Source organism: Macrobrachium rosenbergii, chromosome 13, assembly GCF_040412425.1.
Source record: "Macrobrachium rosenbergii isolate ZJJX-2024 chromosome 13, ASM4041242v1, whole genome shotgun sequence".
NCBI classification, from domain to species: domain Eukaryota; kingdom Metazoa; phylum Arthropoda; class Malacostraca; order Decapoda; family Palaemonidae; genus Macrobrachium; species Macrobrachium rosenbergii.
This window is the reverse complement of record NC_089753.1, coordinates 6,429,622-6,453,611: the sequence shown is the minus strand read 5'-3', so window position 1 is coordinate 6,453,611 and position 23,990 is coordinate 6,429,622. Positions and strand designations below refer to the sequence as shown.

The 23,990-nt window shown below is 36.7% G+C and overlaps 1 protein-coding gene across 1 annotated transcript; it reads right to left on the bottom strand.

The window, feature by feature from the left end:
• Nucleotides 1-1,139: 1,139 nt before the first annotated feature.
• On the bottom strand, nt 1,140-17,238 carry LOC136844617 (probable glutamate receptor). The gene is made up of 8 exons (XM_067113902.1): nt 17,117-17,238; nt 14,702-14,867; nt 13,952-14,193; nt 7,727-7,911; nt 6,014-6,244; nt 4,877-5,055; nt 3,642-3,816; nt 1,140-1,354 (listed from the first exon to the last, which is right to left on the bottom strand). Exons 1-8 carry the CDS (start codon nt 17,205-17,207, stop codon nt 1,193-1,195), a joined length of 1,431 nt encoding a protein of 476 aa, XP_066970003.1. The 5' UTR covers nt 17,208-17,238; the 3' UTR covers nt 1,140-1,192.
• Nucleotides 17,239-23,990: the final 6,752 nt, after the last annotated feature.

The following is a 23,990-nucleotide window of genomic DNA, read 5'->3' as shown; positions in this document are numbered from 1 at the left end:
CCAACACAGCTGAAGAATTAGTGGACCTACCAAAACAAAGGTAAATCTTTGAGAAGTTTTACAAAGGATTAGGTCCAACTGGCTCAAAAGCAGGGAGGAGTCAATTAAAGGTTTATTCATGGGAAGAGACTGACCACCAAAAGTGACCTTGGAATGAATGAGCTGATTTCATATTTATAAAAGTACAACACTTAATAATTCTCCTTTTGGTAAACAATAACAATTTTTTGCAAAATGAACATTTTCAAAAACTATTAAACATACGAATACATAGAAAACATATATAAGGTAACTAATTAGTAATTAAGTCAGTGATTTTATCTTTAAGGTAATTCTTCAACATTTTACTAATACAGGTGACCAAATAATATATGCCAGGGGTAAAGGTGAAATTACAGCTGGAAGTAAGCTGTATCATTGTATTAGTAAAATGTTCAAGAACGACCTTAAAGATAAAATCACTGACTTAATTACTAATTAGTTACCTTATATGTGTTTTCTATGTATTTCGTATATTAATAGTTTTTGAAAATGTTCATTTTGCAAAAATTGTTATTGTTTACCAAAATGAGAATTATTAAGTGTTGTACTTTTATAAATATGTAACCAGTTTATTCATTCCAAGGTCACTTTTGGTGGTCAGTCTCTTCCCTTGTATAAACCTTTAATTTACTTCTCCCTGCTTTTGAGCCAGTTGGGCCTAATCCTTGTAAAACTTCTCAAAGATTTACCTTTGTTTTGGTTGGTCCACTAATTCCTCAAATGTGTTGGATTCCAGGTGCATCCGTTCTTATAATCCCCACCCTCAGGGATATCTGTATGTCATCTGTTATGGCATTTGCTTATATATATATATATATATATATATATATATATATATATATATATATATATATATATATATATATATATATATAATATATATATATAAGCATAGTTCAAAATAAACTGACAAAATCCAGCTTTTCAAGTACATGTTGTGCGAAGCTCCATAATGTCTACTGACAAAAATATTTACTTTCATTTATTTCTCTGTCCTTTAACCCAAAATAATAAATTTGTTTACCATGAGTCTGATATAATTCAACTCTCTCTATCTAAATCTCTCTTCTCTCTCTCTCTCTCTCTCTCTCTCTCTCTCTCTCTCTCTCTGCGCGTCTGCGCTTACAGCTTCAGCTATTCCATTACTGAGTTACGGATTCATAGCCATCTCCTTGGAGGACTTTATTCCAGCGCATGCGTGGTAAACGTTTTCGGTCACAAACGCAAGAAATGCGATGGAGAACCCCAGAAACAAGATGTAGAAGACAGTTTGCAGATGATGCAAGCTCAGGACCACCAACCCGCTCGATTCCTGATGATTAGGAAAAATAAGCACATAGATTAATAAATAGAGGCAAAAATAACGTTGGTGTGCATTACTGAAACACCAGTTGTAAGAATGTTAGTTTCGTATCAATGACGTCAAAAGTGCTTTACTGACCGAATAACTACGGTGTATGTTGACATAAAAATAAAATAATGTCGGCTAAAGTAAGTAGAGGATTGCTTTAAATTTTACCTAGTCATCTCATAATAACAGAATAAAAAGTAAAAAATATTTTGCGTATTATTATTATTAATAATGCCAAAATATTAGTTATTTACGTCAGCATTTTTTAAAATCAGCTGACTCAAATAGAACAGACAATAAAAAAACAGCATTTATTTCAACTTTTTCAGATCGCCATAGAGAACACAAAATAAAAGTACTTTGGCAATTAATGATAACGAATGGATATACAGGGTGTTTCAATGTCTATGTCACATTGTAAGAACTCTTGTCATGAACTACAAATGGTAGCATGATTGAACTGGTACCATTTAAAAGCTAAAAGTATCAAGTTTTCTTCTGCTAATTTAATTTTGATTTAATTAAATCAAATGTATTTTTTCGTCTCTTTTCAGATCCAGTAATGTCATTCACAAAACAAGAGAAGTCATTTTGCGACTAGAATACGCTAAAACTGAATCATGGACACGTGTTCAACGCAAATTTCGTACAACGTTTACCAAGCAGGCGCCAGACAGACAGACGTTCCATTTTGATTTGGCAAGCAAAATGTAAGGAGGAAGGGTGCTTGTGCCCGGCAGAGACCAGGACGCCCCTCAACTGCAGATGATGCGGTTCCTTAAATTCTGCATGCCAATTCAAAATGGAACGTCTGTCTGGTGCCTGCTTGGTAAACGTTGCACGAAATTTGCTTTGAACACGTGTCCATGATTCGGTTTCAGCGTATTCTGGGACCCAAAATGACTTCTCTTGATTTGTGAATGACATTACTGGATCTGAAAAGAAACAAAAAAATTTAATTTAATTAAATCAAAATTAAATTAACAGAAGAAAACTTGATACTTTTAGTTTTTAAATGGCACCAGTTCAATCATGCTACCATTTGTAGTTCATGACATAAGAGTTCTTACAATGTGACATAGACTTTTGAAACACCCTGTATTATGGAGGCATTTAAAATTTCCTATCATTTCTTGCTACAGAGAGGGAAACTATTTCTCTAGCGATTGTTCACAATGACGTCGGAAAAACTATATGACTTTCGTCCACCTACACATAAAGAGGAGTGGAAAAGGAAAAGTCCTTGAGCTGGATGTTACTATTAAGAACAGCACTGGGTCGAATAACAAGCGAAAGATCGTAATTTCCTCAATTTCATTATAGTCTGGTTCACTTTTGTTTGATTACAACAAACGTTGTCCGGCCTTTTGAATCCTGATGTTTACACAAATATGTTTTGGTCTATACAGAGTTGTACACATTTGAAGCTTTATGAAAATAAAATTTTAAACATGCAACCGACACTGGTAACATTTCTACATATTTAAGGACACTTACGGATAAGTCAACAAAGAAATATAATTAAAATTTGTAAATAAAAATGGAAAATACATATTGTATTAAATCTGAGAATGTTATAATTAAAGAGGCATTCTTGACTTAACGGAATAGCAAACACAAAGAAAACTATTTTGTTCTCTACAGGTCATCAATTCATGCCCGAGAACCAGAGTATGCGTTTCATAGACAAGATATCATTACAAATTTTCAAGACTAGAATATAACGCGAGGACATGCCACGTGAAAAATGATGTTGAGAAGGGAAACCTACATAAATCTACAAAAACGGTGAGAGAAATTACGGCTGATTTATGAAATTCAGGCTGTCGCGTCCAGTAACGGTGCACTTTCAGCCGCTCAGCGCTGAAGACAGTAAAAGGAGGTAGTCTGAGTGGTTGGACAGCAAGATAAAGAGATCCAGTAAATAAAGGAGAGGAAGTTCAAAGACTTGAAGGTGGAACGAAGACGAAACCACACAGTTGCACAAAGATACGATAGTTAGAGAGGCTGGACAGCAAGATTGAAGAAAGGAAGCGGGAATAGAAGTAAAGTAAGGCTACGAGTGAGTACACTTACGGGCCCGAAGGGACTCTGCATATAGCCTTTAGTAATGCCTACAGTGCATCATTTAAGGTACACTGACGGCACCAGCCCCGTAAGTGGGCGAATTTACAGTACTCTATTCCCAAGTGCCCTAAAAACTAAAGTGATTACATTAGGAATTACCACCCCTCTAAAAGCTGTTTACCTGGACGAATGACTGCGCCACCATGTCGTTCAATTGTTTTTGATTGTCGCTTTTTTCGTCGCGGGCTTTCTTTGCCGCTGTGCCTATGAGGTCGTTCATCCAAAGATTGACGAATCCTGTTTCGATCAGTCGCTGCTTGATCATGTCAATGGGGCGCAAGAAAGGCGCGTTCTTTCTGTGTTTGATAAAGAATTGCGTTAAAGCAATCTGAATAATGCACTTATAAAGCTCTTTTCATCTTCTCAATATAAAAATATGAAAAAGGTTTCTATGAAAATACAATAAAAAAAAAACGTTATTCAATATGGTTTACATGATTATATAAGTCAAATCATCATACAGCAATTGTAAAAAACACCACAACTGGGCTTCAGGACCGGAGGCATCACCCAAGTCTTGGTTTTAAAGATCATAAGGCTGAATAGAGAAAGCTGCCATCACCATAACAGAACATTCAGGGTTGGGGCGGGACAACAGCGACTGGGAGGCTTACCTAAGATGATTCTGTCTGTCTCTCTCTCTCTCTCTCTCTCCCTCCCTCTGTATCCGTCTCTGCCCCAACCATTCAATCACCACGGCTGCAAGACCACAAGCACAAACACATACGCGTAAACATGCAACACATACTGTAAGCCTGTAACGTACATACATGAACTCCCAGTGCATATGTGGTATACACGTATACAAAAGCAAAGTGCATTTATCTTGTTCACATGCATACAAGCATGAAATCACGGTGAATATCTACAACTTCACATTCACACATAAGCCCAAGCAGCATTTGTAAAATATTCGCTCGTAAACATATACATGCAATGCATTTTTGCAAATGCGTATATACAACACTGACATGCATGTATGAAGTCGTGATACATATTGACAATTCTACAATATTCTGCAACACTCACATGTGTATATAACCCAAAAATGCGTACAGAACACGGCACATATGCATAAAAACAGTGCTAAAAAAAAAGATGGTATGCAAAACACGTAAAAACACAGTCTGTACTTAAGATAAACACTCTGTCAATGACCTAGATGTTGCAACGCCACTTTTAATAAACATAAATCAATCTCTACATCGACACATACTGTGCATATCTGCATATGTACGTTCATATATATATATATATATATATATATATATATATATATATATATATATATATATATATATATATATATATGCAAGTGACATATTACGCCTGGTAGACAGGCAACATGTCAGTCACCTGAAAGCCCAGCCGTAGCCGCCATAGTTGAAGTATTCCGACTTAGCTGTGTAGATTGGAGTGTAGCCAAAATTGTCGGTGTAAAGAGCGGCAATAAGCGACTTGATTTTGTACTTCCAGGTAATGAGAGCGTGCTGACCTTTCAGTACCCGGTCCATCTGCTCCTTGAACTCCATGACCTGTAGGTTAGGCCTCGGGTGTTTGGTTGGCATTCCGGATGTTTGTGATCAATGTTCGTGAGTACTTTACTGTCCGTTTCGGGTATTCTTTTCCACTTCAAGTGAATTTTCATGGATGATATATAGTAACAGATATTCATACTAAATGTACATTCATATATGTTCATAAATATGCTCAAAACAGGGTTACATAAAGCTAATTGTATGGTAGATTCCGTATACACACATACATACATACATACATACACACACACACACACACACACACACACACACATATATATATATATAATATATATATATATATATATATATATATCAAATATATATATATATATGCATGATAACCAATCACAGTGACGTGATGCATCAAATATGCTGAAGGATCCACAGTGACTTACTTAAAGTTAAAATACTTCTTCACACATATATTTGAACTTCGTACACAAGTATATCACTGTGGACCCTTCACACACACACACACACACACACACACACACACACACACATATATATATATATATATATATATATATATATATATATATATATATATATATATATATATATATATATATATATATATATATATATATAATGTGTGGGAGTTCGCGCGCGTGTGATTGTTTGTGAATCTGCTCCCATGTAAAATAGGACAGACGATAACACATTCAAATATCAGAAAAGATAAGACGTCTATGAAAATCGTGCATTTATAACATTTATAAAAGATTATTCTAAAAATCGCTTATAATTAATCAAAACAAAAACTCAAAAAACAATCCTACTTATTCAATATTTCTTTCCTCTTCTTCCATTCCTCCTCCTCCTCCTCCTTCATCCCTCACACCGGGATCCCTCCAACCCTCCTCTCTCCCAGCTCCCTACCCGACCCCAACGTCCTCTACACCACACCATCCCCACCTCAGCCCCACTCCCCCCCACCAATTCCCCTCACCTCCATGCCCTGGAAGATGCTTTTGATCGTCGGATTTTCATTATTCTTGAACCATTCCCAACCGGACCCGTAGCTGGGTTCGTAGCCCCAAGTCCACCTGTCTTCCCTGAGGAGTTCCTCGAACGTGTCGATGGCCCGCGACGTCCCCGGAACGGACAGATGCGACGTCAGGGAGGATTTGTACACCACGGTGATGAGTGTGCAGTACAGCCACCACCAGCCTATGAACATCTGATGGGAGAAGTTATAAGATTATGATGAGGCATGATTTCTCTCTCTCTCTCTCTCTCTCTCTCTCTCTCTCTCTCTCTCTCTCTCTCTCTATATATATATATATATATATATATATATATATATATATATATATATATATATATATATATATATATATATATTATATATAGCCACAGATCATTAAATTTTCCGTCACTGGGTGCCGTGTACCATAAAATTATTTGATAACCCTAATGACTAAGTTTTCTTTCTTAATGAAACTGAGAGAGAGAGAGAGAGAGAGAGAGAGAGAGAGAGAGAGAGAGAGATTCCTTAGGAATGTTACCGACTGAGAGTGTGTGCGCTACCAAAATGCAGACGCGCTGCATTGTGTGGTAAAAGCAAGGTCTAAAAACAGGTAGCCACAAGGTAAAACAGTCATCCCTGTAATCTTCTTCTTCTCCTTAAACTTAGAGAGAACAGAATGTTTTCGGCTTCACATTAACGTAGCCAATAAACTTTTCCCCGACTTTTAGATTTGTTATCGCTAAGAAATTAATTTTAAGAATTGCCCAAAATTTCAATAGTTCTCTATACCGCGAAACTTACGTTTGAATATTTTCCGATAAAAGCAGATTAAACCCCGGAAAACACACTACAGAGTTAAGCATCACTGGTCTGGTCGTTACTTGGGGGGGGTGACTGGTAAGAAATGCCAGGCGCAAATGTCTATCTTGTACGTTTGCGGTGGAATGAGCATGGCATGCAACTTCATCCCAAAAATACTTAATTATATCAAGCTTTTTGCTATTTTCTAGTAGTTTGTCTTGTTTCACATTTTTGTTACTTCAGTAATTAAACAGACAGGAAATATGAAAGAAGAAGAAAACAGCAAAATTAAATTTATATAAATAAAAAATAAATTAGAATGAATTGGCAGGAAAAAACCAAGTAAATACCACTGATAAAGATATCAAGAATTTCCTCATTATAGATAGGTCCGAATGATCTTCATCTATATTATCATTAGTTTGGTATTACAATAACTATCATTTACTACTACTACTACTACTACTACCATAATAATAATAATAATAATAATAATAATAATAATAATAATAATAATAATAATAATAATAATAATAATAATAATAATTGGGAGAAAATTCTCCATCACGAGAGTTGATAAATGTTCAAAAGGGTCCACAATAATACAACTGTTTAAGGCTTGTGTAAAATTTATAAAAGCTTTCGAACACTACTCTGGGTTCATCTTCAGTCATATTATTATTGACCCTCTAGAATAATAATAATAATAATAATAATAATAATAATAATAATAATAATAATAATAATATCAACTTGGTGATGATATGGAGTAATGAAACCCACAGTGATGTATCATCATCATCATCATCAACCACGTCACCCTGACCAAAAGATGTAAACAAGACGATTAAAAAAAAAAAAAAAAGGTTGTAACTGGCGAGGTCTCCTCACCTGGCCGGAAGTGTTTTTGGGCACGCCCGTAGGAGGCTCCTCGAAGAGAATGCTCCAAGTGTAGAGGACGGAGGTGTCCAGGCTCAAGCCCTTCTCGCCAGAGATTCGAGCCCAGCAACGCTGCAGAAGCCACAGGATGAAGCCCGCTGAGAGGCTGGAGATGAACAGGATGCCCCACACGGATCCTTCATGTTGGAGTGGCATTTGTTTATTTGTTAGTTGTTGGTAATTACTTTATTCATTTGCTTATTCATCTACTAATACCTACTAATGCATATTGGCACAGCTCTATCTATCTTTACAAGAACACACACACATGCATATATATATATATATATATATATATATATATATATATATATATATATATATATATATATATATATATATATATATAGTCACTGTCACTCTCTGTACCTTGATTAGGTATTTATAATTTTATCTATTTATTTATGAATTCATTTACTTTTGTAAAGTATAAAGCAATATTTTCTAAAGAGTGCATTTATAAACGAAACCCCGTATCATATTTATGTAGACATAAATATATTCAAAGAAATATTTGAATTTTTGCATACATTAGGCCTATTCATAAACTGCATGAAATAATGAGAATTACTTCCATTCATTCGCTGAAACATAAACCTTTCAACCATAAGAAACTTATACCTGAAACAACTTGGAAATAACAAGGAAGCCCAAACAAGGACCTTCATCTGAGTGAGTAGAAAAACACGCTCAGCTGCAGGACTCAGTGGACCGCCATCAGCTCCCCCTTACCATTAACCCCCGACAGGCAACCCCCCACCAACCAACACTATACTATTAAGCGAACTCACAGAATAAATCTCACCTGTAAAGTCCATGATGGTGTTTTTAAACGAGATAAAATTATTAGAAAAATTATAATTACACATACACATTATATATTATTTACTGTACTGTGTGTGCGCATCTGTGTGTGTATGCATATATATACATATATATATATATATATATATATATATATATATATATATATATATATATATATATATATATATATATATATATATATATATATATATATATATATATATATATATATATATTATATACATTAAACATTTTCCGTAGCAAGTCTTTGAGAATCAATTTGTTAGCCCAAACCTCTTTTTTACCATAGCAGATGCCATTAGCCATTTACAGCTGAGTGGATTCGTGGGTGGCAGGTTGGCTGTAGCCCAGAGACCTACCAAATATGAGCAGAGCACAGTACCACTCAGCCACCGTGCAACTTTGGTTGACTACACCTCCCAAATCTGGATGGTGGGTTCACCACCTACCTACTCCATATATATATATATATATATATATATATATATATATATATATATATATATATATATATATATATATATATATATATATATATATATATATATATATATATATATTATAATTAGCAAGAACTCGCTAGCAAATTGCTTCTTTTTTTTTTTTTTTTGTTTTCATTTACTGTCTGCCCGATCGATATTTATGACGGTCAGAATACAAGGGATTAAAACTGATTGTAGGCCACTCCCTTTAAGTAGGTAATCCCTTTCCAAGGCAAAAGTGAATCTATCTGGCTCTTTCTTTTCAGACCAGCTGACCATGACTCAACTCCCTACATGTTGGACGTGCCCCCTGCCCCATAGGAGGAGATAAAAGCGAAAACGAGACCCAGGTTCGCTCTCACACGCGCGCTGGACTAGATGGTGTAGTCGAGACACCACAATCACCGCCATGCCCTGGCCCAATGATGCCCATAGCTCCTAACCACGTGGCCTTTCAAAGTATACTTTTCCTCTGTGCACTCCGGCCACCAACCACGTGTTCCCTTGGATGCTGGCCTGACCTGATGACCCACTCCATTTGCTTGGCGCAGCGTGAAGTTCCCATCGCCTTGCCCTTTACTGAAGCCCCTGCATCTTACCACGTGGAAGAAAACTCGCCCTCGGAAATCACAAGTCATCCACGGACCGCCTCCTGCGCTGGAACCAAATCTGCCTTACGGTAACGTGCTCTGTAAAAACATCCATTCAGTCACGCTCTTCCTCGTAACATTTACTTAATTTGAGTGCCAGTAATCACCGAATCTCTTGTCAAATGTCCGTGCTCCTCAAGTGTCGGCAGTGCTAAGCCATTATTGATTCATCGAAGCCCCTTGGCACCCTCAGTGCAGCTTCGAATTCATTATTCTTTTGTCTATTTTCATTACTGGTGTATAATGTGCATATCTCTCTTTTCAGAGGGACCCTATATCGTGGAATCCTCTTGGACTGTGTCTGGAATCCCCCAGTTTCATTCATCCCGTAGGAATCCCCTTCAGGTTCAATAATCTACTTGCATTCCTCTTTCCCATACTAATGTTATTTACGTAAATACACTCCTGTAAGTTTGCCCACGTGTTTACGTAATATTTTCCTTCAGTAGTAAGAGCCTTATGCTCATATGAAATTCCCCCTTTTTCCTCTTGTTTTATGTTTCCCTGGCCCCACGAAGTCGGAATCACAAGGCTAATTTATCTGAAATTGTTGCTACCTGTCTCACAGAGAATATTTCAAACTAGATTGCCAGGAAAAACATCTATATATATATATATATATATATATATATTGTGATGTTTAGAGTTTTTTTTAAATCATTAGCAGACTGTTCTCTTGCTGTGGGTGTTGCCTCCTTACCTGTTGGTATTTGTTTTTGTGTCACCTTCATTGATTGACTGTGGCAGTCGGGTTTGGTAAGGTTGAGTCGTCTGTCAGCAAGGTGTCCTTATTTTTTCGTATTGACCTGTTGGCGGCAGAGGAGACTAAACCATATTCATCTGGAGAATTGGGTTTTGTGTGTGGATGTGTTCCTGTTTGCAGTCAGGTCTCAGTCTGTCTCGACAAGCATAGCTTTTTTTGTATATTGTGCTACCTTGAATTTAGTTATTTTATGCTGCTTGTTGATTATTAAGGTGTCCTTATTTTTGCAGCAGGTATCATGTTACCTGTTGGCTGTGGTAGCAGAGGATGGCTGTTGGTGACTAAACCATAGTCATCTGGAGAATTGTTTTGTTCCTGTTTGGCAGCAAAGATTTGCTGTTAATGTAATAAATCAGTTTTAAGGTGCTTTTACGTTTTTGCCGTGATCATCTGTCCCATTCTATTTGTGTTGGATGTGTTCCTGTTTGCAGTCACTGGCTGCAATTTTTTTTTGCTGGGTAAGGAGGTGTGATGAGGTTGTTTTTTTTTAGCAATCACGGAGTTCCTTGTTCTGAATCTTCATCCTCTTTGACAGATGGGTCTGTCTCGACGTCTCTGTGGAGATAGTCTTTTTTTTTTTTGTATATTGTGCTACCCTGAATTAATAGAGTGTGTTATTTTATGCTGCTTGTTGATTATTATTTATGCTGCTCTGTTATACTGCTTTGATATTGTTTATGCTGCTTGAGTATGTTGTTTATGCTGTTTGATTATTGTTAATTATGCTGTAAGCTGTGCTTCCGTATTATTGTTTATGCTGCCTTTTTTTATATTTGTAATGTAACTGTTTGGTTTATGTGATGTAGCTGAAGTGTTTGTTGATTTGTATTTTATTGTTGACTGAGTTAATGCGATGATTGTTTATTCATTGTTATTGATGTCACTGGTTTTTGGTAGAGAAACTCAGTTTTAGCTACATTTGTTTTTGAATCTGACTCTTTGTTAATTATGTGATTTGTTTAATACCAAACCGACTAACTTGTACATAATGTATATAACTTTATTGTAATAAATTAGTTTTAAGGTGCTTTAGTGGTTTTGTTACGCTCCTTCCTCCGTGGCTTGTCATGACTGCTGCCGGTCAGTCCAGTCCCATTCTATTTGTTTTTTTTTTGTTTGTTTTATTTTAGAACCTGTAGAACCGACTGCAGTTCATTACAATATATATATATATATATATATATATATATATATATATATATATATATATATATATACAATATCAAAAAATATAAATGTATATATATTTATACACAATATCAAAATATAAATGTATATATATATGTATATATATTTATATATATATATATATATATATATATATATATATATATATATATATATATATATATATATATATATATATATATATATGGAAAAAGTAACATGTTACGAACCCCAGGGCTCCAACAGGAAAGCAGTCCAATACAAAAAGAAAAACTGAGAAGTAAAGAATAAACTGAGAAAGATAAAAACTAACGAAACAAAATAAGATAAATAACAACAAACAAAATAAATATTAAAGTAAAATTAATAAAGAAAATAATGTATAAACTGCGAAGTGAGACTCACGCAGCCTGCTCAACAAACAAAGCATTTGCACCAAGTTTTGAACTTTCGATTCAGATGTAGGATAAAGAAGATACATTCCGCGACTGGGTCATAACAGAAATAAACCTCAAGCAAAACTGTGGTATTGAACCTCACAAAAGCAAACGAAAGACTACTGTATTAGGATAATTAATTCCAGATATAATACTCTATGGTGGATTGTAATTGTCTGGGAAGATCTGAACGCTAAGGATTATAGAATTATAGAAAATCTTATACAGTGTGCATTATTAGCTAACTGGACGAAGGTGCCAGAAAATATAATCAACTTTTTGCCCAACAACTGAAGATGCTAGTTAGCTGCCGAAGACGCGAACAGAACAATATCCAAACCGTGTGGAGGAATAAAAGGATTAAAACGTTTTCTCATTATGGAAAAGTCTCCACAAATCCTAAAAGAATTTCTGAGTAGACTGATTTTTTTGCAACTGAAGAACACAACAAGAGCATATACTTCTCAAAAGCAAAAGTGCAATTAAGAATGACGCCTAGAATTTTAAATGAGTTGTTATGAAAAAGTTGGGGGGGGGAGCATGATTCAGTGCCCTTTAGTTTTGTTAGGGTTTATCTTCATTCCCATACTTTGCACTATTCACCAACTTTAGCTAGATCTTCGTTAAGAGGTCCAGCAACCACAGGTCAATACTCAGGAGATGACATTATTGTGGTCGCTGTATGTCATTAATATATATCAATAAATCAAGGAAATGTACGACCAGATTTAGCTGAGGACGAGAGTAGGGTTCTCTAATTCACTGAATCCTTTTCTTCCAAACATTAAGTAAATCAACAAATAAATAAAACAATGAGATCGAAAGTCTTATCAGTTAAGATAAATATGTTTTCTCTGATCAACTCCATCTTGTTCTCTAAAAGCATTAAATCTTTACCATGGGAAGGGGCGTTCTTCACATAAAATAACCCATTCATCATCACTCGTTTTCATTAAAAATTAGTTTAACGAGACAACCGAGTCATATCTTTAATAGCTCGTGAAGCTTGCTTAAGATTATGTGCATTCAATGAGGGCAAAAACTGGGACAAGAAGCAAGCTGAAGAAGTTGGGCAACTAGGCAGAAGGAGACCGGAGGGAACGAAAGACAAGTGAAAGGCAGAAAGCAATGCCGCTGGGGCTGAAGGGAAGCTGCAACAGCCTTAAGTACCAACAATAATCTTTTGTGCGCTTATTCTAACTTTTTCTTTAAACACTTCTCGACTTCTCTGCTTCATTGTCATAGCTACATCTGATTAGTACCTACTTGATAAACTGTCGTTACTTACTGTTTTTTCCTATAACAACGACTTGACCTCACTGTATCACTATCCTAGGAAGAGCCGATTGATGAATTAATATCAAACTGTCACCGGCCGTATTACCGGGACCATTGTTAAATAAACGCATCATGATTAACAAGGAGAAGTATCGTGATTAAAAAGCATATGCCTCGGTATTATTAAGCATTAGACGTCTTGATTATTATGCAAATGAGTAGTAATAAATAAGCAAGTAGACTGTGATCTGTGGCAATAACAAACGCATTAATAAACAGACTCGGGGTGGACAAGGCACTCAGTGACTATTTTCTGTTTCCCATTCGTCTTTCTACCTTGCACTTCTAAGTCACGAGACATTCATTCCAGAGAGAGAGAGAGAGAGAGAGAGAGAGAGCTGACCTGACCAAGTTAACCCTCTCCAAACCCTACAAGGAAATAGTGGTCGAAATAATCTGTTCTGCACTCTTACAAGCTACTTGGAGGGAATGATCAGTTCAGTCACAAGGCCAGTTTTAATAATGATAAAATATAGAAAAGGCTACCTACCTACCCCACCAAACACACAAACCTTCGAGAGGGCGGACGAGAGCCAAGTACTGCGGAAGCGGGCGTGGCTTCGACATAATCATGACGATCGGTTCCGAGGCGTAGATCCTGCTGAAATCGACCACCTGGAAGCGGCCCCAGATCCACGACATCACCATGGAGAAGTCGGCCTTGTGGTGCTGCAGTTCGCCGATGATGCCTGTCCAGTTCCCCGTCTTCGTGGAAGTACCCCACTGGTTGTCCCAGGGTACGCGCATGTTGTACCTATTGTAGGTCGCGCATCAAAGTTGAGAACCGAGATCAGTTTTTATATTTGAGCAGTGATACTCATGAACATCCATGCTTGCTATAGATACAAGAAAGGCGTACAACATAAATATAATAATAAAAAATATATATAACATTACTTGTCTGTAGTAGCAGAAGACCACAATATTGAAATGATTTGAGTATATATTCAAAAAAATTTCTAGACGCCTTGCGTCTTTATTGGTTTAACATAAATTTGGTAAAAAAGATTCATAATGTCATCTACAATTAGATATGCAAAGGAAATGTGAGTAACTGCCACGCAACCATAACCTATGTATTCCGAACATAACTACGCACATTAAAATGACGTAAACTGACGTAATGTTGTTCCTAATATGGGGTGGCTCCATGTAAAAATAAGGTGAAAATCACTACTACATTCGTGCTTAACTGCTGAATGAAGGATGAGTCCCTTCACAGAAAACTTCCACAACGTCAAACACTTTGTATCCCTTCTTACGTGAAGTTGAGAGTCTGAGCGATGGCGGTAAGCATGCGCACGTCGACGGAGTCCTGCGGCGTAACCGTAGTAGACACGTTCTTGCTGTTCCTTGTGAAATCTATGATCGGGAACCAGTCCAGGGTTGAAATATGGAACTGATGACCCATTAAGTCCCGAAACTGATCTGCAAAGCGGTAGACAGACACTGTAGACTGTAATCCACATAGAATTTGTTATCAGCTTCACTGTTATTCGGTCATGGCCCGTTTCTTGTACTTGTTATTAATAATTCAGTATACAGGTATATTGGGTTCTCAGTTTTTATATATATTTTTTTCGTATGGAATAATATTCTGTGAAAGCTTTCCGGTGATTATAGTCTTGCGATTGATTAATAATAATATAAAACTCAAGGTTACGCTAAACATAATCACAAACAGGGAAAGGGGCAAAAAATACGCATAGGATGCGGAAATAAACGCACATTATCCTATTTTTTTTTTTTTTTTAACTGACAGGGAAACCATAACAATCAAACCTATCGTCATTATAGCGATCTAAGCCACGCCTGTAATTGTGTTTTAAATACACGACAGCTAACATGTTAGCCTGCTAACGATAGGTTCATTTAATTTAATGTTCACGTACAGGAAAAAATATATACTGTATATATACATATGTATGCCCCCGCACGCGTTTCTTTCTTATCTGTTTACGAAAAATATTACTCGAAGCAGGTGCCAGTCGGACGCAAATTAACATTTATATTACTTAAATGCCAACAAAACCGCCTCTAGAAGACATGGCCAGAGGGAAGCGGCAGACCTTCCCGCAAAGCCCGGATATACGTTTGTTGCTTGATATTTTTACTACGTATGAGTGCAGGATGTTGGCAGGTTTTTAAATATGTATTTTACTCCTCTTCATAGTGTTATTTTGAATATATTGTTCTTTCTTTTGCAATTGGAGGCACGTCATTACCACAAATTGTTTGGCTTTACATATTTAGGGAGAGCTGAATGGCAATAAACCAGAACCACCAGAATTGATAACTAACAAAAATGAAGGTAGAAAAGGTTGCAGTGCATTCCACTTTGACAAGGGTATTGTCATCTTGACAAGAAAAAGAGACACATTTGTGTAATTGCTCTTCACAATGCACTAAATTCTTGTAACTGAAGCAACAGGAGGCCTGACTATCCAACTTCGATCGGGAAGTGCCGATCGATGCTTTTGGTCAGAGTGTGAACAACGTTCATTTAGTCGCATGACAAACAGATGATCATTGTTAGAATCATGAAATGACGAAAGGATTTACTTTAGTGGCATGGGGATAACCACGCCGTTAGCGATCAGGATAGCGTTGAGCATTAATCTTTCAAACAGGAGGGCAGGAACTTCTGTTGTCAGGAAACGATGCCATTTGTCCCCACAAATTTGATAGAATGGGCAAGTTCCAGCGTCCGCGCTGGCAGCGAAGTGTGCGTCGAGTTCTCCGCCCCTGTCTTGCAATGACTGCCTTTGGTGCCAGGTATAACATTGTTTCTTGATTACTGCAATTCTACTTTTTAAATTTCTTATGACATCAATTCGGAAGTAACCAGAGTCCTCGATACATATATTACATAATAAATAAGAAGTATCGGTTATATGTACTCTAATAATGATTAAAAAATTACATAAAATATATGTTGATCATTTTAATTTTCCTCGTTTGCTATTGTTTCTCATTTCCTGAGTTTCTTCTTTCCCGTAAGATAGTTGAAGTATCGGTCTATAGCAGCCAACGTTCATTAAGGAGATTCTTTTTCAGCTTTGCTCTGCACCTGCCATATTAACGACAGCTGTAAAGTTCACGTCATTTCCATGTTTTATCTTTTAACTCTAAATAAATTTATCAATTTCTGGTGCATAATTTTATCATTGTCAGTAAGCAGTTTAGTTTCAACGTATACATCAATTGACGCAACACAGGTATTTTTTTTTTTTTTTTTACCGAATTTACCCTTGTATTATTTGAGGGTCTCTCAGACCCTAGTTACCTGGAGCGTAAAACTTTTTTGGTAATATTCTCCTTCCCAGTTTATAATTGCCTTTCATTTCCACAGAGGTAGTTGGTGCACTGGTCTTCAGAAGGCAGTGGGCATTACGCGATTCTTCATTCAGCTTTAGATCGGCAGTTGGCATTTTAAGCTTTTTGCCATTTTCTTATATTTTCATAAGTTCTAGTACATAATTTTTCATGGTTATGCTAAATAGCTTGTGTTTCATTGTACGATTCAACAGATATTATAAAAAAAATGTTCCCTCAGCAGAGCCAAAGGGCGGAGGATCACACGAGAAGGGAGACGGAAAAAGGATGAAAATTCAGAATCCTAGCAACGAATGGAGAGAAACGATAACGAAAGTTAGCTCAATAACGCCAAGAATCACCTTTGAAAAGCTCCCCTCTCTCCACGTAGCCCAATCTCTGGTTAAATTCGGCCACCAACCGGAAGCCTTGTTCCCCGCCATCGCAGTACATGCAGCGGGAGAATATAGTCACGCTCTCTGGGATGGCTGGAAAGACAAATAAATACGTAATTATGTAAATTCTACAAATGCAGGAATAATTTATAACATGGTGAACGAAAATGCATCATTTCAAATTATGAATGCAGCAAATGAGTACATAATTCATTGCGATATCAGTTCAACTGATATTGGATGTAATTTCCAAGTAAATACAATAAAATAATATGGTAATAAGAGAAAATGTTATATTTCCAATAAAACATTAGGACAGTATATATGTATATTAACACAAGGTCAATTAAAATAAAATATAAGTTCTGACAATTTTGTAACATAACTTCATTTTTAACTCTGAGTTGTATATAGTTATTATTTTAATTGCATTGTATCAAAAACTGTAGATTTAAAGCCCAAAGCTGTATCTAGCAACTTCAACAATTTACTTATCAATCGCGCCAGAACTTTAATTTTTCAGCCCAAATTTCTATATGGTAATCTTCATATAACAGAGCACAATCTTCTTCTGTACTTTCATATATTTTTTCCGATCCCCATGTAAGTGCGCAGAATGAAGGACCTTGATAAGTGCTTTGGGATGGTACGTAACGTCCACAGGGTCGGGACTCATCGTCCCCTCCCGCTCATGTATTGATGCATTTTCGTCACAATGAACTAGTGAATATCAGCAAAAGGGCATGTACCTTTCAACAAGAGCTTGTATTTAGATACATTATAATTATGTATTATTAAGACAATTTCAATATTGAGCCAAAAATGTCTTAAGAGTATTTTTGTTATAATCTGCTGTTACAACAAATAGTACTATATACAAAAAAGTCTTACCCTTAGTCTCAAGTGATGTGGAATTGTCTTCTTGCTTATTAGCCCCGCTAATACTGGCTCTAACGATGTCGTTAACAGAATTCCCTCTGACGGCAAGGTCCCCCGACGAAGGGATCGCCAAGTAGAGGACGTTGGGTGTATTCCAGAGTGCGTGGTCCCTTAGCGTTTTCGAAACGTGCGACCGGTTGCCCAAGAATATCACATACGTGTGAGAGATCAGGAATAGCCGAACGCTCTCCAGGAAGCTGGACAAGTGATTCAAAGGGAATATATATATACATGAATATAATATATATATATATATATATATATATATATATATATATATATATACATAATATGTATATATATATATATTATATATATATATATATATATATATATATATATATATATATATATATATATATTGTAAGATTAGCGCCAAAATATGCTATGAAAGCGCCCGCCTTTCTGCTTTGCTCGGCCGATAGATAGGCCTCTGTCTATTTTTGAACCTGTGAGAGGTAGTGAATTCTGGTTCGTGTTAGTTTGGACCAGAAGTCGGGAGTTATAAGAGATGCTCAAAGATTTAATCTTTTCGCCATGGGCAGTAAACTGGCTTTGCACCGTTTTCTTTGGTACAGGAGAGTAAGCCGTTTTCTTTGATATAGAAGCATGACCTGGGTCAGGACATCCCACCCCCGCCCCTGTCCAGAAGCAATAAAGGTCAGGGCGAGGGAAGTTCCTCTCACACACAGTCGCTAGTTTAAGCCGAGAGGTCACGAGTGCAGACCTTGCCCCGCCCTTCATTCGCCGCCGCCACGTGGAAGTTAACTGCCCTTTGCTCCAAAACCCGACCCACATGGCCATCAAAGACTGCAAGTGGGGATTGCAAGTCCCAAAAGCAAGCGGATACTCAACTGCGCCTTTTCATCATCCCAAGGGCGCCCTTTTTCCGCCCCAATCTACGACTTGAAGCAGTACCTTGGTGAGGGAGGCCCTTTGTCGACCCACCCACGTGGTCCCTGGCAGAAGACGACGCTGGACGCCGACGTCAGCCTTACGCCCCTGCAAAGTACCCAGAACGAGTTGCTAGTCACGTTACTTCGCCCTTGTGCATTTATTAAACTTCTGGGCCTATAACTTGGTATCCCCTGATGTTTCTTGGTTTAATCCCGGCCCACGTGTTCACTGCCTCCTTCCTCTGAGTCACAAGTAACGCCTCGGGAAGTCCTTGGCGCCCTTTAGCGCACACCCGAGTAATTCATTCCCGAATTCCAGCATTAGATTTGTAACCTGGGTCCTAATATCGTTTCAGAAGGACGATCGTAGCAGAATTCTCCTTGGTCCGTGTTCCTGTCATTCCTAAGCTCCCCCTTCGGGAGGACTTCTGCAGCAGCAATTTAACGTGTTTCAGTTCATTTTCCCTTTGATCTTGTGTGTTATGAGAATATACCTATTTTTGTATCCATGTGTTTCACGCACTTCCCTTTGAGAAAGAGCCCTCCGCTCCTTGTACCACTCCTTTTTAGTTTGTGTTTTATATGTCCTGGTTATCTTGCAAGGCCATTTTAGAGTAAAGTAATAAATGTGGAGTCATAAGAACCACCTGCACCAGGAAACATATAAAAATATATATATATATATATATATATATATATATATATATATATATATATATATATATATATATATATATGTGTGTGTGTGTGTGTGTGTGTGTGTGTGTGTGTGTGTGTGTAGAATCTACTAGTCACTTTTTACCAGATACACATGTAATTGTAAAGAGCCTCGATGGCTCAGTTGGTAGAGCAGCAGCCTAGGACTTCGTAGAGGTCCATGGTGCTGGTTCAAATCCGCAGCTGACTGGTCAGAGAAGGCGGACACTTTGCTATCCATGTAGACACCCCGGGATTACGTATGTAATCAATGGATAGGTTTGCTGAAAGCAAATGGGTGTTACAGACTAATACACACATAAACAAAGCCACTCTACATCTTCTAAAAACATAACAGACACCTCACACGTCTCGAACTGTTGACCTAACAGCCCAGTTCTCCTCGCTACTGGGAGAAAGGGAGCTGAGGATTGGTACGATACACATACACATCGTTACCAGGGTCTAAGCGATGTCAGGCAGGGCAGCCGATCGAGGCTATGGCCTACCCCAACGCCAAATCAAAGTCCTTCAAAAAAGAAGGCATCGTGCTTACCCCATATAAAAATGGGTAAAAGCACGTTAAAACAAAGAAGACATATGTAATTGTAATAGCCACAATGCCCTCTGAATTTCTCGAATTCTTCGCGTTTTTTTTTATACACTTGTCACTACAAAGTTTTAAGATGTGAGTGCAAGAAATATGAAGAAATTGTGATGTCCGGTAGTGGGAAACCAAGTCGACAACGTGACCCCATTGTGATTATGGGACCTGGGTTCGTTTCCCGCTACTGGACATCACAATTTCTTCATATTTCTTGTACTTACATCTGAAGGCTTTGTAGTGACAAGTGTATCCAAAAAAGCGCGAAGAATTCGAGAAGTTCAGACGACATTGTTGCTATTACAATTACACACACACACACACACACACACACACATATATATATATATATATATATATATCAGAGGAGTTCACGAGAGGAGGTTCACTTGATACATGATCCAGGTTTTCAGGGAAAGGCGTTGGATTACATTAAGTTCATTCTAAAGTCGATGTTTTACATCGCATGATGCATTCTCAAGGCTGAAAGTGGGTAATATAAAAAATAATCGTAAACATTGGTCGCAAATGAGATAAAAGCTGTACAAATATAAGCATAGCACAATACCACCATGAAAACACAGTACACCTACCTACGGTGGTATTAAAAGTGTGATTAAAAGCAAAGGTAAATAAAAGTGAAAAGGAACTAAATAACAATATGCAATGAATAACCGTGTTGATGAAGACTGGTGCAAGATACTACATATTATAAAAACTCCTACGACTGTCTCTTCTTAACGGGTCATTTCATACATTAGGCCTGTTTCTTTGACCAAATTCCTCCATCTCATGACTGCGTCTCCTCTCCTGTAGAAGCTGCCCTCTCTCGTCAAATCGTCCTTGACGAAATTCGTTTGCTTCCTGCAGTAAAACCAAAATGACTACGAACATGGCTGTCATTAGCTACGCTGACAACTTCTTCCTGACTTATAACCCGACTACAATTAATCTGCATCCCTCGATTCGGGGTTCTTTAATCCGGTCATAAAATCCGGAGCCAATAACAGTATTTTTTTTTTCATCGCATTGTATCATTTATTTTCATCAGTGAGTCTGGGCTAGATATTGAGCATTTTTGTAATTCATTTAGATGATTAAAAACTAAATCATCCTTAACATACCATGTTACCAAAACAGTTTAATTTATGATATAAAATCTTCATTTACTCCAGTTTTTTTTTTTTACTGTAAATCATCCTTCAATCGTCATCAAATCTCAGTTCTTTCGCTCATTTTACGTCTTCAGTGTTCGAAACGCAGAACAATAGTCCCAAGGTGTTTATCCTTTTAACCTGGTTTCAGGAAGATATGGCAGCGTTCTTGCCACATCTGCATTACATCCCAACTTAGGTCAAGGGTTTATGAATCAAATCTGGGAAAAGCGACACCGACGAAACGAACTACATGTTCGTAGTCATTTTGATTTTACTATAGAGGACCACCTTCATTTTTTCTAGAGTAAATTTAATACTATAGTCAAATCAAAATGACTACGAACATAGCTGCCATTAGCTACGTTGCCAAACTTCTTCCTGGCTTATAAACCCTCTACAGTTAATTTCCATCCCTCATTTCGGGGATTAAAGAACTCCGAATCCCACTTATCCGCCCAACCCCCTCCACGGGCTTTCCAGAAGAAATAAACCGTTCGGGGACAGGGCCGACCATCACTTGAGGAGCCAATAACAGTATTTTTTTCTGTCACATCCTATCATTTATTTTCATCAGTGAGTCTGGGCTAGATATTGGACATTTGTATTATTCATTTAGACAATTAAAAGCTAAATCATCCTCATCCTACCCTGTTATTAAAACAGTTTAATATATGATTTCAATTCTTCATTTACTGTAATGTTTTTTACTATAACTCATTCTTTACTCGTCATCAAATTTCAGTTCTTTCGCTCATTTTACGTCTTCACGGTCAGGTACTCAGAACAATAGTGTCCAAGCTGTTTACCCTTTCTGACCTGGTATACGGAGGATGTGGAAACGTTTCTGCGACATCTGCTTAGGTCAAGGCTTTATGAATCAAAATTGAGAAAAGTGGCAACGTCTAAAATGAATTCTAAAAAAGTATCAGCGTAATAATCATATCTAAAAGGACAAACTTGTCAATATATTGTTTGTAAAATAGAAGGTAATACCTGAGGGGGCAATTATCCACTATGCTCCTGCAGGGAGTTCATCAAGATTTCGGCGAAGGTCGGACCCAAGGGACTTCCCATCGTCATCCCTTCCACCTGTTTGTACAGAACACCATTAAAAACAAAGGCCGCATCCAGCATGGCTATAAAAAAAAAAAAAAAAAGTCGAGCCAAACGAAAGTGGCGCGTGAGAGACCAAATGTATCGTGGTGAGATCTAAAGAGTTCGTTCATTTTACCTGGAGAGCGCGGTTTAGAGAAGTCCTGAAACCGAAGATGCATTAAGGTCTTAAAGGTGGGAGGGTTCCGTCGGTCATAATCCCGGATATATTTTCCTTTGTAAGAAAACAAATAGGAACCTTGGAAAATTAACAGGTCTTCACACAGGGAAGTATTATGATCCCAAAAATCAATCAGTCACACATAGATTGTTTCTCCTCTTTGGATATATATATATATATATATAATAGATTATATATATATATATATATATATATATATTTCTTCACACACACACAAAATACATTTATATATAAGACCCACATGTCTTCTGTTAGGATTGTTTCTCCTCTTTGATTGTATATGTGTGTATATGTATGTATGTATGTATATATATATATATATATATATATATATATATATATATATATATATATATATATATATACATACATACATACATATATATATATACTGTATATATATATATATATATATATATATATATATATATGTATATATACACACACACATACACACACACACATATATATATATATATATATATATATACATATATATATATATATATATATATATATATATATATATATATATTAACTTTATATATATACATCAATTGTTCTGTGCAATAGTAGAATATTTTATTATTGCAAAATGGAGTTGATAATAATGCAAACTGATGGTATCCATTAGATACCATCCAGTTTTGAATGAGGTCCTTCTAATATATGTATACTGTATATATATACACACAAAACTGCCCATTGACTCATTGGTATTGGAATACCTTAAAGATGAATTGCATAAACTTTATTTTCAATGAGTGAATATTTTAAACAAACGTTTGGTAGGCGATATCCACTTCTATACCTCACTTGCTGGCCAAGCCCACGGGGGAACTTATTATCAACTAAAAACCCATGAAAATATATTATTTCGAGATAGAGTGAATGGATATTCCGCCTGTTATTTCAAATTTATATATGGAATTTTTTCAGAGGTGGGTGGAATGCCTTCTGTCATCCCCAAGATTTTCCATTTTCCTGTAACATGGTACTGTTATATTGATGATATTTCAGCCATCATACCATTATCAAGGATTTGGATGTAAATAACATATTGGGTCAAATCGAGGGAGCCTTTTAATTGTAAATGTAGTATTTATTTATAAGAAAAGACAAATAATTTGACATGTGGTTAAGTTTTAGATATCAACCCCTCTCAGACAAGAACAAGATTATTTTTTTTTTCGTCTGACACGCTAAATCAGTTAATCCAAAGGTAATAAGCTGGTCAGACTGTTCGCTCGCATCC